The sequence below is a fragment of the Falco rusticolus genome, chromosome 13, assembly GCF_015220075.1.
Source record: "Falco rusticolus isolate bFalRus1 chromosome 13, bFalRus1.pri, whole genome shotgun sequence".
Taxonomy (NCBI): domain Eukaryota; kingdom Metazoa; phylum Chordata; class Aves; order Falconiformes; family Falconidae; genus Falco; species Falco rusticolus.
Genome location: NC_051199.1, coordinates 3,730,884 through 3,745,528, shown reverse-complemented (window position 1 = coordinate 3,745,528; position 14,645 = coordinate 3,730,884). Strand labels below are relative to the sequence as shown.

The window sequence follows — 14,645 nt, the reverse complement described above, 5'->3', positions numbered from 1 at the left end:
TGGAGGGAAGGGGCCAGCAGATAAAAACTGTCCATGCAGCTACCAGCCATCCTCAGTTTCTGGATTTGACAGGGATATGGCTTCCCAAACACTTCTGTAATATCTTACCAAAAAAGTTCCTAAATCTGAATTCTCCTCAGTATTTCTTTCCCCAGTCCACAAGAAGGAGTTCACTAAAAGGGAATGGTTTGGTCTTTGAAATTTTAAAGACACCATGGATGCTTTTATGGCACTATTAATATAAGCCTAGTCTTCTCCATGAGAAAATGTGTATTTTCTCCCTTTTTTTTAGCAATTGGGCTACACGTTCATTTGACAATGGAACAACCTTCTAGACTGTTTTACTGGTGAAGTCAGATTTAGAGGTATTTAAAGAGATGCTTTTGAGCTGAGATACGTAGAGGTTGGGTTGTACTTCTGTCATGCTGTGACATCACCTCTGGCTTTACTCTAATGCACAGTCTTCTGTTCTGTTTCCCAGCATTGCACAGTATTTTTTCCACCTGTAGTAGGCTGGTTTCTTATTGCACCAAACTTGACTAAGGAAAAATATATATTCTTGAAACAAAAAAGTACTGCCTAAGAGCTGCTCCTGTTTCTTCTCCCCAAATTGCATTATAAGTTTTACATACACTTTACTGATATGCTTTGATATTTCCAATGTGCTGGGATTCTTTGTGTTCCCTCTGTTACAGATAGTTGTTCAGGCACTGCAGTGTTCCCATTACTCCATTCTCTGGCAGCTGGTGAAAATCACTGAAGGCTCCCCTTCCAAAGTAAGTAGGCATTTGATCATACAGAAGAAGCACAACTTGCCTAAAAACGTTAGACCTGACTCTGTAACTCCACCCGCTGTACCATCATTTTGTGTCGTTGTGAAACAGACATAAAATGTTGGTTGTTTGATTTATTCGGTATTTCAGGATCTATTTAACATCATGCCTATGTCTAAATAGGCTATACAAACAGTGGAAGCTTGTCTTTATTAGGATTTTATACTAACTAATTTTTATATTTCTATTGCTGAAGACACTTCATGCACTTCACTGTGAGTACAGCAGTTTGCATGAATGGATAAGTAATGCTGACAATGCTTACCTGATAGTTGTAAGCACTACTGTCGTTCTGTACACCACAGATAGCTTAATATTTATGTGTATTTACCTTGCTTACCTTTTACTTACATCTTTTATATTGCTCAATATAAAGGTAGGGTTACTAGCAGCAACAATTACTAATAAAAAGTAAGTGCACACAAGTGTAGTGCAGTAAGGACAATGTTGTATGTAACTTGTGTGTTACACTTGACTTTTCCAGGACCTTTCCTTAGCTCTTTTCTCAATCAGAGGCCAGCATACTGTCTTTTTAGGGCTTTTTCAAAAGTAATGTGTCAAATTAAAATGGTATGAAAATTGAAGCGGGAACCCCATCAACATGAAAAAGAAAAAGGTGCACATAAAAATGATAAAAATACATTGTAAATTCTTTGAGTTGTTTTGAATACTGACATATATTGACATTTGGAAATAGGTACTAGAAATAAAGAATAACTGGCATTCTTTATTCTAGCTTTCATTCCCATTTTCCCCTTTGAGCTTCTTTCTCTTTAGTGTGCTGGTAGTATATGATACTACATCTTGACTCCTTGTAACTGAGGCAACTGAATACATCCCGTTTCTTTTAAATGAACTCAGAATCTCATCACACCAAAGCATCTGAAGTCCTCCTAGCTAGCAGCATTGTTATCCTTAGGGAGAAATTTCACTTTGACAGGTGCTAAATACCTAAAATAAATCCAGGAGGCCATACATTGCTTCAGCCCTTATGTCCACAGAATCAACACACCAAATCTCGTTCTAATGCTTCCCTAGTAAGGAAAACTGGACTGCTCTTTGCCTGTGTAGTGAGAGACTTGGCTATGAGGAACCAAGCCTTAGGGCAGGTACACCTAGAGCACCTGGTCAACTATCCAAGCCTGGTGCTTTCTTCAACACCTTTATTAATTTTTTTCCCATGTGCTCTTGACTGTTGGGTCTTACTGGGTGTCTTACCCACTCCTGAAGATACCCAGCAACTCTGTCCTCCTACTTGCTGGGGTCCTTGAGCAGCAATGCCCGGTCTTGCCCCACTCTGGGTGCAGATGCTGAAGCACAGGGCATTCAGTAAGATTCTTGTCTCCCCTCACAGCATTTCTCCCATTTTTTTTTTTAATACAGTAAGTTGGTGCAGTATAGTATAGATGATGCAGGGTGATAGCTGTCGGCATTGCTGGAAAAAAGTTTCATGGTTTTTTGTATCTAAATAATAGCAAAAGAAACATACTTACCATAAACTACAGCTAGTGAATAACATACGCAGCATCTATCTGCATAGGACCTAGTCAGAAGCTTTGCATTTTGGTGTCACAGTATTAATGTGGGCTGTTCTTTGCAGTATTACCATGGTGGTCCAATTACACTGAAAGAGGAAAAGACTTTCATTTATTCCAGTGACTGTTTTTTTTCTTGCAGACAAGCTTAGTGCAATTGTGTGGCTTTGTCTACTTTTTCAAAATAGGATGCATTTGTATGGGACATTGTTTTATAAGGTGACTGCAGAATAGCCTTGATCTTTCACGTATTTCTAGTACTCTTCTGATTTATATTAGTCATAATGTAGTTCCTAGGAATGGAAAGAACTAGGAAAGCTCCATGGAGAATGACCATTTGAAGTACAAGTCAGTTCTGTTTCTGGAATCCCCAATGAAAATCATAATTACTGTAACCTAGAGAGCTGTTACTAACTTACTGTTTGGGGTTTCACCCCGCCTCCTACAAAAATAATGAGTGTTCTTGCACGCTTAGGTCAAAGGGCACACTGCATTAATGCCCTTTGCTCTTCACGCCTGGCTGGCACCCTCAGCTATGCTCACACAGAAAGCAGAGAAAGAGAAAGCCGCAAACCTGATAAGCTTGCAGCATTTTGTTCGATGTGGTTTTCTCTATCAGACTTTCCATTGTAGTTTATTCACTGTGAAAATAAATCTAATCTGCACTGTATCTGTTGTTTAATCCATTAGGAGATCACTTTGCCCATGGTTGTTTTATAAGCCATGATTTAGGCTTATAAATTAGCAAACATTAAAGGGGATCACTTCTAAAGTGTGATGTATGGGAAAACAAAGGCATCAGCACAAGCATCTCAAAATGAAAAATAGTGTGTTTTGCAACCATTTTTAAAGTATTCAGGCTTTTACAGGAGCATTTCTGATACAGTATTTTAATATGTAGGTCCATCCAGCTTTCTAGTGTTACTTTGCTGTAGCTGTGATGTCTGAGGACAGAGGGAGGTGATGGTTTGTAGGCTGAAGCGGTGTCTTTAGTAGACCAATGGATATAGCTGTAAAAATGAAAGGCTTTTAGACACACAGGCCTTTCAGGTTTGAAATAAAAGCAGAAAATTACAAAGCAAAATACCAGCTGAGAACAATGGCTCGGTTTCTATTTAGATACAGACCCAGTAAACTGAAAGAAAAGGAAAAGGTTGTTGGTACCTGTAGGGGGGTGGGAGCAGGGGAAGGTGAGGTGGTAAGACAGTTACTGGAAGGGAAGTAGGAACCGGATAGTGGGGGGGAGAAGGAAGATAAAAAGGCTAGTGGGGAGAATACATGTCATAAAACTAATCTTCGTCCTTGTTTTTCTGCATTCCTTAGATTTATGAATTTTGGTTCCCAAGCTCATGTTTAGAAGATGATTTTTTTAGATTTCACTTGAGCATCCAGGCTGAGAGATCAGAGATGCAGGGACTGATTTGTAAGAAAAGTTCATCTGCTGCCAGCTGGGTCATTTGTGTGAGTTCATGCTGGCAAATAGTCGCTGCGCTATTTCATCTAGTTAGGTACCATGTAGGCATTCAGTGCACCATATATATATACTTTTATATATAGTATATTAATATATTTACACTTATATTAAAAATATGAAATTCTGCGTATAGGAATCAAGGATGTTAATGTTTCTGTGGGAGGAATTACTTAGATTGGTAGTCATGGGCATATATTGGCAAGTTTTACATTTCTTAATCAGGTATGCTCTGCATCCATTAGGTATACATTTTGTTGCAGGGAGTTTGGGGGGGGTTGGTTCTGGTAAGATGTCTTTCAAAGTCTTTGAGTAGAGTTCAAAATTGCTTAATAATTTTGTGTATTGGTTCCTAGAGTAGAGTCATACATGGCAACCAGGGGTATACAACTGGGAACAGGATCTGTTTGGAATGAAGTTATTCTTTTTCTGGTGTTCAGGTGGCTCTTCCAAAAAATACAGCCTCTCTCCTAAGAGGATTGCCCTTGTTTGGAAACTGTCCTGGGCATTATGCCCAAGCCCAGGGCATGTTTATTGCTTTCTGAGAGATACTTTATATTATAGCTGTTGCGTATGTTTTGGATTGTGGCTGACTACACAAAGCTAGGTCTGTTGGTCTACAGGCTTTATATAGGTGGCAGGGAAAAACTGTTTGACTTCTGTGGTTTAAATTGACGTACGGAATTAGACTCTATAACTTGAAAGTTATAAAGTAGGTATGTTTATTGCGTGCAGATGCACGGGGGATCGCTCCTCCACAAGCATGCATGCCCGAAGTGACGAACCATCTCACATTTATACAATAAAACAAATGAATATTCAATTAATGCCTATACATATTCGTTACCTAAACCCCCTTACTCTTGCTTTGTATGTTAATTAGCTTATCAGTCCTTTGCCTGGAATGTGGTGGTCTTGCAGGTTTGTAGGTGATTCATGTCTTTGTGACTATCTGATCTTCTCCAGCAAGAAGACTTAGCACTCCCTTCCTCTAGATAACATTGGAATGTCTCTCATCCTTTTCTCATCCTTTTATAAATAGCCCCGTTATTAGAGGAAGAAGGGTAGGTGTCTCCTCAAAGCTGTGTGACTATGTGACCATACACCACACCCATGACCAGTCACCATACCCACATTCCTTGAGCAGACATATACAATCACAATCGATGTCCATTGTCCCCATTTCACACTATTTCTCCATATCAAAATCAAATTCAGATCAAGTCAGCTCATTGATTTATTAACACCATATGATTAATGTACAGTCAGTGCAACACATCTCCAGGGTAAGTATCAGTGATGTAGCAGGTAAACCAGAGTACTAGACACTTTTATAATGCTAATGAACACCTACAAATTTTCAACTACCCTTCTGTAACTGTTCACAAGTTACTCTGATCACCTCCCCAAGTCACACACACAATTTGGGTACACGCACAGACCGCCACTCTCACAGGAACATGAGGTACAAGCCCATTCCCCTTCCTTTGGCAGCATGAGAGATCCTCTGCATGGATGTGTCTGCTGTCAGACACGTGGGTGCCCCAGCTTCATGGTACCCAGGCCCGTGGAGCACTCCACAGCCACATGCACGCGCTCGAGGGGCGAGTTGCTGTGTGTTGCACCCCATGCTGTGAAACAGAATGAGGGCTTAAAAAGATTGGTCAGGATGAGTTCGGTACAATGCTCTGGGTGATGCTCTGTTTGTGTTGAGAAAGGAACGTACTCTGAATAATTAGAAAAGGTTCCACTGAGGATGTTAAAGGAATGTACTCTGTAAAGTACTTTGAATAAGAAAAGGTTCCACTGACAAAGTTAAAGGAATGTACCACTGACAATGTTAATGTACTCTGAATAATCAGAAAAGCTAAGGAGGGCACCTTAAGGAGATAAGGAGACCATGAGTCAGGAAATCGTTGAACAAAAAGTTGAAAGGTTTACTCCACCTAGATCCCACCTATTATGAATGGAATGATTAGGTGTCAAAATCAAATGAATATGCATGTTAAGATGTTGTAACCTCTCAGGAAAACTGTATAAATTACCTAACTTTTCACTGAAAACTTGGGAGCTAGTTTGTCCGGTGCAAACCGGATAGCTCCCCAGCGTTGCAAGAATTAAATACCTTTGCTGCTTAAAGACAAAATTCGTCTCTGAGCAGTTACTCTGTGCCGTTTTGGCATCAACTGACAGTCCTTCAGGTGGGTGCAGGCAGGGAGAGGGTGCCCTGGGTGCCACCAGCCCTGGGCGGTGGTTGCAGCCTTGAGGTGTCTGACTGGGTTTGACTGCTGCTCTCATCCACCCCGAGGTTCCTCTCCCTGATCACAACTGTTCACGCTACCTTTATACTTTTTATACAAGGTGACTTCTCCTTGTCTCAAGAATTTCTTGGTCATCGCCTGGTTACTGTTTAATCTAGGCATTTTAAGCAAATTAATTGTTAACTTTCCTCTTAGCCTTACCAGTTTTTAGGCAAGCACTCCTCGGAACAGGCAGGTTTGGGTGTTCTGTCACGGGCAGTGTTGCACTCGTTCTCATCATGTCAACAGTTGTTTTTCCAGGCTGTTACCAAGAGGCTGCTCTGCAGATTGCCCCACACAGTGTCATATCATTTGTAGATTGCAGTTTTCATCATCGAGCTTAAGGAAGTGAAGTTCCAAAGATATTTTAATAGAAGGGTGATAATTACTTGATTATTTGAATTGGTAAGAAAGTCCAAATTCTCTGCCCAGTAACGAAGATTCCACCAGTTAACTTAAACACAGCACAGAGTTGGGGCTGAGTTACTTTAAAACTCTTTTTCAAGGTAGCCTGTGAGAAAAGGGGCATACTGTGGCCTCATCTTGGTGTCTAAAATCTGAAAGGAAAAAAATATTACTAAAAGGAAGGTAGCAGCAGGTAAGAATGAAATGTGTAAGCCTTGAAATACCCATAGCATAACGCTCTAACCTTTGGTCTTCCTTCTGTACGTGCTCGGGGGGGCTGAGGCCTTTTTTGGTTTTTTGGGGGGAGCGGTCTGTTGTAGCCTGGAGGAAAACTGTTCTTCACATGGAGTTTGAGGATGGTTTCAAAGGTAACTGGTAATTTGTCAGCAAGAGTTCCCCTGTCTGTGTATTTTCGAGAGCCAAGACAGGCTTGACATAGGAGACTTGGGGATTAGATTATACAGTTTCCATCTAGATGTCTTCATGTATCCAATAAACCAGGTGCCTGGGACTGTTGTATGATGCACTGTACATGTACATAATGAAAAGGAAATATTTGCAGAAGAACAGAGTCCAGAATCTTAGAACAGTGTTAAAAAAAAAAAAAAGGCATGACTAGAGCAAACATTCAGAGGCAAGACAAAGGCAAAACAGTTCTGAATGAGCAGCAGCCAGACTAGCCAAATGCATAGCTATTGCAAAGTGATTAGTAGGCAGAGGAATTAGTAGAGAGGATTTAAAGAGGGATTTAAAGAACAACATAGTGACTTGGTGACTTTTCATATTTATATGGCCACAATGAAAGAAAGCACAAAGTGCTGAAAGGAGGAAGAGAGTCACAAGGTGCAAAAGGTCAGATTGTGTTCCACTGTCGAGTTTGAAAGCTAATGGCTCTTGAACATTGTAAAGTTAATCAAAGAGTTGAAGTTGGGAGGAGAAGGAAGTTAATACTGCAAATAGAGGAAAGGCAGTGGGCAAAGAGGAGGAAAAGCATTGGGTCTGGTAGATGAACCTAGCAAAAGCACAGCATTTTTAAATGGCTTCAGTGGGAAAAACCAGGCTTCAGTTTGAAGCTAGAAAATAACTGGGGCGTTTTAAATAGCAGAATTGTGAACGCAGTTCCATTACAGGTGGTGGCAGAGCCAATGCAAGTCCTTGCTCTTAGTGGCTTATTCTTGTTCCTGCCGTGGACTAGTTAAATTTGAAGATATCACGCTGCACAGTTCAAGAAAGGGTGATTTTTTCTCCTGGGTCACTTTAGTGATCCAGTTCGTGGTGTGACCCCATGGTTTTACTCTAGCAACCAAGAGGACAGTGAAATTTTTTCATACCAGTTTTTCTGCTGAAGCCAGCATATCAGGTAATCACACCTCAGGAGCCTTGGCTATGTGCCTAAGGATGGTAAAAAACTTGAAAATCTAATTCACTTTTTTGCTTCCAGTTTTCTCTTTTGAAAAATATTACCACTCTGTAGTAGTCTGGGGATTTCTCCAAATTTAGAAAAGTTCCAGATGGCTCTGTTGCACTGTTCAGCTGGGCGTTCTTTTGCTGTCTGTAACTTTTCAAAATGGATCTTTGTCGTGCTATCGAGAGGAAAAGAAATCATGTGTACCTACATGTTAGTTATTCTTTGAGAGAAAGAAAAATGGGAGACATACTCATTCACTCTTTAACCTTTATATAGGATTCTTCATAGGTTTTAGTTCCTCTGTTGAATTCATTAACATCTAAATGGAAGATAATTGTGATAGAAAGTAGGAAGTTATTAAAGTGATTGTAATCCTAGCGTTAAATCAGATGCTTATGTAACAGTGAACTGATAAGCCTGGCATCGGTCCTAGGTAAGGTCTTGGACTGGCAGATAGAAACCGTCAGTGCAAGGCTGAAGGGCAAAACGAGCATGGCCAAGAGGTAAGACTGGAAGGAACCAACAAATTTGTCCGGGAGAACACCGGGTTTTTGACTGATAAGGAAACCAGTTGCAATGCCGTTTCCTGTTACACATTAGTACCACATTGCATTTCAGGTCAATGTGTGAATTCAATGTAATTAATATTCAGTAGCTCAAAGCTGATTAGTATATCAGAAGAAAGTTGTAAGTGGGAAATCATCACGCAACGGGATCGCTTCTGATGTATTCCAGGAGAGATCTGTGCTCTGCTAAAAAGCGGTAATTTTTACCAACCGTCAGGGAGGGTAAGTCAAGGCATTTATAATGTGGATGGTATAGAACAACTGGTAAACAAAATACAATTAGGAAAATGAAGAGGCATGTTAAAGCTGCCAAATGGAAGGCTTCTGTCTGGGAACAAGAAGGCTGATCAGTGGAAAGCTGTGACTTAGAGCAGAGCTGTCTTGCAGATCAGGTAATGGCAGGGTGGTGCAGTGGCGCAAGGGGTCCTTGGCTGTATTATCAGAGAAAAAATTATTAGGAATAGGAAGGTGAGGTAGCTCATAGACCTTTGGTGTCCATATCAGAAAACCATTTTCACTGTATTGAGAATTATGAGAGATTAGATATTTGGGGGTGCTTCTGCACACTTGCAGACCTGCCTTCTGTTGTGAACCAGTATGGGAAGAACATATGGACCATGAAAAGGCTTTTCAGTAAACAAAGAATAACAAGATCTTATGATAGAAAGCAATAAGAAAAGCTAAAACTAGAAATGAGACACACGGACTGAACAGCCAGCATAATTAAAAATTGGAATTTTTAGCAAGGAAAACGTTTGTGGTTCACTCTGTAGGTTCTTTAGATGTAGGTTGGGTGTTGATCTGTAGGGCACGCTGCCTTCCACCTGAAACCGGTGGGGGTATCGGGGAGGGAAGTCGACCCGCAGTCTTGGTGTGGATTAGCAGCTCTTGTGATCTTCTTGGCATGAAACCCGTGACAGTGAAAACTGGGAGGGGAAGGGTCTTCCCAGCTGTGGCCACAGGTGCGTGTGGGAGATGGTGCCACCTGCGGGAGCCTGCCGGCGGATGGAGGAGCTGTGGGTGCTGGCACCAGCGCTACGGAGGAGGTGAGGGTGCTGGCACCAGCGGTACAGCGCAGGGCAGAGCCACATGTTCGGGCCACCTGGGTGGTGAGGAGCAGCACGATCCCTGCATCGGTGCTGACGAAGCCTGTCCTTTTCCCAAACCTTGAAGCCGACACAAAGTCCTAGCGATTTCTCATTCTTTTCTTCTGGTGCCTGGTTTATCACTGCTGTAAAACCATGCGCCTACTTCAGCGCGTGCCAGAAAGCCCCGTACAGTTTCCACCTGTTTCTTGGTTGCGGTAGAGGTAGCCCTAGCTCTGCACATAGGAGGGTTCTTTTTCTTCTGTGATTTGCTGTTTCCGTGCCGCTACTTGCTGTGTTCTTATGATTAGGCTCCAGTATCTTAGGTTTCGTTTTGATTTGGGTGTGCTAATGCATTTTGTTATCTGTAAAATATAAGTGCATCAGGGTACAGCATTCATTCCCCTGGGTCAAGGTACGCGGCTTCCCTATTGAACCTGCTGCTTCGGGTACCCACGTTCACGATACACAGCAGTTGTCTCTAGATCAAGCTGATCAAGAAGAGTCATTCATTTATCTTTTTCTACCCTCAAATCCTTTTTCTTCAGATCAACGAACCTCCCTCCTTCATCCATAACTCATCAGAGTTCTGCAATTTGCCTTCAATTTCCCATGTCTGCAGGAATTAGGATAATGTTTTTGTTAAACTCGAGACATTGGCATTTTACTTTTTTGTTCATGTTAATTTATCTGAGTACAGAATTCTTTAGAACCCACCAGTTAGGCTGACCTTGATGTATTAATTTTTTTGTTCTGAAGCATTTATAATTTACATTCAGTATAAAATACAATGTAGCTCAAGAATGTATTGGTTTATTATTTGTTTGGCTACTTTATAGGATTGAATGTATGAAATTACCACCATCTTTTTATTTTGCTTTTTCCTAGTAACCTTTAATATTTATATATTATCCTTTTTTAATATTTATTCTAGGAGGACTTGTTGGTATTGAGGAAAACTGTGAAATCCTTTCTGGCTGTCTGCCAGCAGTGTCTATCAAATGTCAACACTCCAGTCAAAGAACAGGTAAAGGAAATGTCTGTCCCGTGCCTTTAGAAAGGTGTTAATATTAAACTGTAGTAAAACTCAAGGCAACTCTATATTGAACTTAAAGGGAAATCATCTGTGCCTTCTGTCTAAATGAAACTGAACAAACACTCCATAAGAAGAGCTGTAGTAAAAGCACCTCCAAAGCACAGCTAATGTCAGATTCACTTTTGAAATACCAGATTTACCTGGATGGTTAGGCTCATGTTCCGCTACTGTAACTTTGGGCATCTCAGTCACCTGAAGTCATTTAGACACTTGCTGTATTGACACGTGGAAATAGGTACTGTTAGAGGGTGATTGAGACCTCAGATGGGCTGAATCTTTCTCTGTATATTTCTGGATATTTTTTTTTCCCCTGTTATTGACTAATAGGGCCCTAGTCTAGAGTGACTGCTTTCCTGCTGAAGGCAAATGCCTGAAGCCTTGATGTTATTTCATTATTTAGTTATCCAAATAATTCAGTTAAATGTAGCGATGAATACTAATTATTATATCTCTTTCCCATTGTGGCTAATGGGAGAAAATAGAGGCAGTATTTTCATAGAGAAAATATATTTTTTCTCTAGACAGAAAAAAATAGCAGTACAGGTCTGTGCTGCATATTTTCTGGCAGAAAAAAAAAAAGTTACTTCATTTTACAGAAATACTCTGAGTAACACTTAAGAATGTAGTGTCCTGTCACACTGTGCAAAAATTGTCACTTCACAAATAGCTACGTCTCCTTGAGAAATCAGAGTAAAGTATCTAAACAGTGTCTTCATTACAGAGACATAAAGATCTGGAGCATCTTTCAGATTCTCAGCGATATAACCATTCTAGCTCCAGCTGCTGTGCTTCCCTCTCTGGGGGAAACTGAAAACCTCAGTGCGTGCATCTCTCTGCGTGTGTATGTGTGTGCACACAGAGGCCAGAAGTATACATGTGGAATACAGCTGCATAATAAGGGATCAGATTTTTTTGTGGTTCAGTGTAGTTATCTTCTGTAGTTATCTTCTCTGGTTTAGATTTTTGGAAAGCCATGCAGGCGTGGAGTGGGAAGCTTCTCTTGTATGTATTTAGAAATTGAAATAAAAGAAACAAAATCAAAGGGCTTGTTGAAATAATTGGCAGTCTCTGAAAAAAACAAACAAAGAGACAGTTTGTTAGCTGAGATTTTATGAATATATGCTGATTTATATCAAGTCTGTTGTCATTTTTTAGTTGTCTACAAATTGCGTTTCTATCAGACCTCCCAAGGTTTTGCAAAGACTGTAACTAACTGGCCTGTGGGTTTTGCCTGTGTTTTTTAAAAGACAATACTTCTTAAAAGACAGGGGTTTGGTTTTTTTGAAAAATAGCTCTGCTTGGCATTTACACTGTGTTCTGCAAGTTGATAAATATAAATATTAAAGGCTCAGAGATGTTGCTAGTTTATGTATTTTTAAAAGACTCTGATGTGTCATTGTCTTCCAGCAGATTTAAATTCAGTAATTGTTTTTTAATATTCTGAGTAGTTACTCTTGGCTTATTTTATTAATATTATATGATGTGAAAATATCATCTAGCTTCATGAAAATACCAACCATTCTAGCTTAAGCTAGCACTAATGTCTTTTCTGCATCAACAAATGGTAAATGATCTTTCCCATTACTGCAGTGCTTTTGTTCTTGATATATAGTAACATGTTCTTATTCTCTTACTATTAATGGCCACAATTATTTTTTTCCATTGGTGATTTAAACTTTTCTTAGAAGCTCCAGTTCACAGTTCTGTGGAAGCATTCAAGCTTCAGCTAGACAAAGCCACGACCAACCAGACCCAGAGAACCAAGTGTCCCAGTCAGAGCACGTTGCACTAGAGACTCCAGAGGTCCCTTCCAACTAGCGCTCCTGGGATCTTTTTCATTTTCTTCCTTAAAAAGTATATTTCTGTGAGTGCAGGGCTGCTTCTGAATCCTCTTGTTTTACTGGGGTTTTTTTGAGAATGCTGTGTAAATTGTATTGTCTCCCTACTGTATTTGATTCTTAATTTATACATTCTTTCCAGAGAAGATCAATGCACACATTGAAGGAAAGAAAAGCTTATTAACTATTTATAGAAACAGAACTCAAGCATCTAAAACTTTCCTAGACTAGGAGTGAAACAAATCTCCTCCGACTGGACATACCTACAATATATAGACATACGTATCTGGGTCCGCTGCTGCCTTTATATTGGACAGAAATAAGCACTTTCAGTGCATTATTCATATGCTTTTTTTAGAGCTCTGCATTAGGATGAGCTTGAATTCTATTGAATATCAAAGGAGTTTAGAGCAGGTGAGATCCATCACTATCTGGAGAATATAGTACCCAAAGAGTGGCATATGTTTCCACAGTGTAAGAAGAACACAGTTTACAAGGATTTGCATTTTGTTCTTGCCTGGGTGTAGCTCATTCAGATTTTATAACGTACTCCAAGAAATAAGTGAGCTGCTATGACGTTCAGCATTCACAAAGATTTCATTTCAGAAGTCTGTAAAGCAGATTGCTCTCACTCACTACTTTTCCTTAGGCTCGGTTCCAAAATACGTTTAAACACACAGTTAACTATCTTTCTGTTCAGCTGTTTGTAGAAAGGGAATATAGGACTGATCTAAAGCATACATTGGTTTTCATGACTGTCAGAGCTATTCTGCAATCCCTCTTCAGCTGAAAACACCTCTGGCTTACCACCTGCCTGGGAGTCATGAGTGGCACTGCCATGAGTGAAACTCCGGCAGGCTTGGGGGGAAGAGGCAGCACGTCCAGCATGGACCTCCTTAGGAGTCATTTGTCATGTTCATACTTTGAACCTTCCTCTCTTTTTTAGTTTTCAGAACCTGAGGTTAAAGGTAGAGAAACTAAGATGATTAAGAAGTACTTTCTGGAAGGTGCCCAGGTGCTGAACGTAATGCCAGTGGCTGCAGCTGGCTGACATCTGGGATAAGCCCCTGGGGAAAAAACCAGTGCCACTCTCGTGCGTGAGAGTACACAGATAAGCTCTTGAAAGAAATAAAGTTAGTAATAGCTGCCTTCTTTCTCTGTTCGCAGGTAATGAGGGTATAAAAGTAACGAGCATAAATCACTGAAAATTCTGCCGTTTGGCTTTTATCTGGATTTGAAAGCTGTGCAGAGTTACTTGATCCTTTTTGTCGTGAATAGTTGACGATATTCTGTAAGAATTTATTTGCTCACAGCTGCTTCTCTGTATTTTTGGGATCCAACAGTGACTCAGCTTGGATTTTCCCTTCTAATGTTGTTCGTTTTGGAGGTTTTTTTCTAACTTTTTTTTGCTTTGGTCTGTTTATCAAAAGAGGTGGGGTTTTTGACTACAAAGTTGGCTGCAGTCCTTGAATCAGAGGTAGACTTAGAGTTCTTTTCATGGAGAAGAATTGGAAGCTTAATATGGATCATCCTGGATATGGAAGAGGTAGTAAAGACAGTTCCTTACATAGGAACCAAAGGCATAACATTCTAAATTTAGGGGAAACCCTTATGAATTTTCACAGCACACAAATGGCAAACAGTTAAAGAAGGACATTTAATAATGGTAGGGGATAGGTGGAAATTAGATAAATGGTATTTTATTTTTCACTTAACTTATGCTTCTTACTGCATTCATTCTCTTTCGCCTTTCAGGCTTTCATGCTGCTCTGTGATCTCTTGATGATTTTTAGTCATCAGTTGATGACTGGAGGTCGAGAAGGTCTTCAGCCTTTGGTGTTCAATCCAGATTCGGGCCTCCAGTCAGAACTTCTCAGTTTTGTGATGGACCATGTCTTTATTGACCAAGATGACGAAAACCAGAGCATGGGTATGTTGAGCTTTCTTGTTTTCTACTTAGCTTTTTTTTCATAACAGGCACAGAAGAAAGAAGAAAATAGAATTTCCACTTCATTGTGCTCAAACGTTTTCAGATTTTTTCTTCTTTATTTCTGGGAGGTATGAATATGAAATATTCACTGCTACTTGTGTTAAAGAAGAAGTAGTAC

At 40.2% G+C, this 14,645-nt stretch overlaps 1 protein-coding gene across 5 annotated transcripts in view; it reads left to right on the top strand.

Moving 5' to 3' along the window:
* Positions 1-14,645, top strand: part of STAG1 (stromal antigen 1) — a 199,687-nt gene that overhangs the window by 161,578 nt on the left and 23,464 nt on the right. For all 5 annotated transcript variants that reach the window (XM_037406291.1, XM_037406290.1, XM_037406289.1 and 2 more), the window contains 3 exons: positions 696-776; positions 10,538-10,630; positions 14,293-14,467. In XM_037406291.1, the coding sequence (XP_037262188.1) occupies positions 696-776; positions 10,538-10,630; positions 14,293-14,467 (349 nt within the window). The remainder of the gene's footprint in view (positions 1-695; positions 777-10,537; positions 10,631-14,292; positions 14,468-14,645) is intronic.